Raw genomic sequence first — 2,500 nt, forward strand, 5'->3', positions numbered from 1 at the left:
TGCATCACCCCGGCAACGCTAAGGAGCGCAGCCCCGATATGGAACCCTCTAGCGACTCGCTAGCGTCCTCTGATGCCTCGGAGTTCCACTCCCCACCTCCCCCCTCCTCGACAACGACGGCGGCGGCGGCCATGCCACCTGCACTGCTGCTGGCACAACACCGCCCCTCTATGGACGCCTCGGCAGCCCAGGCCATCCCGCTGCCGCACCCGTCCTACGAGGGCCTTCCTGGGGGGACCCTGGACGCCGGACACCCCCCGAGCCAGACCGCCTTCCTGGAGCCTCCTCCTGCCGGATCTCAGCTGCCGCCCCCTCTGCTGGCCAACCTGCTGCACTGCGGCTGGGCGCGCGCCGCCGAGCTCATGTACCACGATCTGCCTCCCGTCGGGCCCACGCAGGGATCCTCTCTGGTACTGAAGATGCACACCTGTACCTGTACGATGTACGCAGGGCTCTAAATTTTAACACCTGCCAGCTGGCCAAATGCTGGTGAAATTTCAGTCTGGCTGGTTGGTAGAAAAGACCAACTTACTTGCACACGTTGACCTGAGTTGGTCTTTTCTACCAAGAGAGTGTGTTTGGCTAGTAAGATTAACATCTACCAGCCATTTTGGCTGGCGATTAAAAAATAAAAACTAATTTAGAGCCCTGCCTGTACAATGTACCTGTACCTGTACCTGTACGATGTACCTGTCCTTACCTGACCACCCAAAACCCAAACTCCCCTGTCCAACCCGACACCCCAACCCGACCCGATCTGAACCCTCCACTCCACTCCCCTCTCCTCTCCTGCCTCCTCGTTCTCGTGATTTTGAGTCTCCTGTTGTCTCTTATTGGTTGTGGTTTTAATCGTCTCCAGCTCGGGGTGCCAGATAATGCTGACCTCACTCAACTATGGGACAGGACATGCACACACACATAGTATACACATACACTATACATAAACATACTTACACTTACCTTGGTAGACATGCTATATTAGCTCAAACCAATTTAAGTATGCATCCCTGTATGTCTACTTGCACAAAACAACACTCAAAGGCGGAGTTATTTGTTTAATAGACACTCAAACACAGACACATTGATCCATACCAACCACAGGCAACAACAACATAGCATTTAGAACTGCTCAAGGCATCCTAAACAATGTGCACATAGAATGACATGCATAGTTTCACACAGAGAATAAATAGATCGACTGATTTACACCAATAAAAAAGCAAGAACACTCCACATCTATATTGAACATGGACAACAAAGTGCACATAGACTGACAAACACACACACACTCAGGCACGCACACGCCCAGTTTCACACGGAGTTGTATAAAACAGTTTGTGCTGTTGAGTTCCATTGCAGCTGAGTTGAGGTCAGTTCCTTAGTTTAAATAGGAGCTGCATTAGCCATAGCTGCCAGAGAGGGGGCGCTCTCTCGAACCCGCTCTGCACACACACCCCGCATCCCCTCCTCACACTCTGACTCTACTCGAGGTCTGTGTGTGTGTGGTCCTTACGTAAGTAGTGGTTTGTGTGTATGCCCATATACGACCATATGTCAGACGTGTGTGTTTGCGACCCTACCTCCATGTGTCATGTAGCCTGCATCTGAGCATGCTCGGACTGTACGTACAAATCCAGAGGCGTTGTCGCGAGACCTGAGCCAGCCAGCCAGCCAGGCTAGTGTGTGTGTGTAGTCTTGTGTGTGAGTGGGCATGTCTGTCAGTGAGTGTGTGTGTGTGCCAACCTGCTTATTTTATATCAAACCTGAAATGCCATCATGGGCATCAAAGTTAATGGTGGTACTGCACCTACTCTAGCTAACTTAAGAATGGATTAATTGCCTTGACTTGCCAAAGGGTCCTTTATCAGGTAGCCCACATTTACCAATTAGATTTTTTTGAGATGGCATTGGTTAACCAAGTTGTCAATTTTAACCTAGCTTTGGTTAACCACTAACCAAAGGACCCCATTGAAAATGATGTGATTCGTCTCAAGGGGGTATCCTTAATAAAATTAAAATTGAAATAAGTCCCTTTTAGCCATGGCTTTTTATTAGTCATGGCTCACCAGTTTGTCGTTAAGTAGACTAACCTACAAGTGCCCATGGCCTGCCAGTGTGTTCTTACTGACCTGCCTCGGCCTACCAAAAGCATGTTTTAAGTTAAGTAGTTATGGTATGCCAGGGATGTATTTCCCGAAAGCGTAGTTGCTAACTACGGTAGCTACTTTTGTTGGTTGCAATGCAATTTCCCATTGGCAACTACCCTAGTTGCTAACTGCCAACAACTACGCTTTCGAGATATGCACCCCCAGAGCATCACTTGTTAACCTGCCTTGGCACTCCAAAGCACGCTTGTTTAGCAACCTGAGATAGTCGAACTCCGCATCCTAATTGAGTAGCATGAGCTAGCCAAACTCAATATCTCAGTGGAGTAGCATTGGCTAGCCAAATTCAGCATCCTAGTTGAGTAGCATGGGCTCACCGATGTGTCCTCGCGGAT

At 49.3% G+C, this 2,500-nt stretch overlaps 1 protein-coding gene across 1 annotated transcript in view; it reads left to right on the forward strand.

Annotated features, from left to right (window-relative positions):
* LOC134443101 (serine/threonine-protein kinase WNK1-like) overlaps nt 1-2,500 on the forward strand; it is a 168,646-nt gene that overhangs the window by 124,218 nt on the left and 41,928 nt on the right. The window contains exon 13 of the mRNA XM_063193035.1: nt 1-410. This exon is cut by the window's left edge and continues 1,012 nt beyond it. Within this exon, the coding sequence (XP_063049105.1) occupies nt 1-410 (410 nt within the window). The remainder of the gene's footprint in view (nt 411-2,500) is intronic.

Source organism: Engraulis encrasicolus, unplaced genomic scaffold, assembly GCF_034702125.1.
Source record: "Engraulis encrasicolus isolate BLACKSEA-1 unplaced genomic scaffold, IST_EnEncr_1.0 scaffold_28_np1212, whole genome shotgun sequence".
Taxonomy (NCBI): Eukaryota; Metazoa; Chordata; class Actinopteri; order Clupeiformes; family Engraulidae; genus Engraulis; species Engraulis encrasicolus.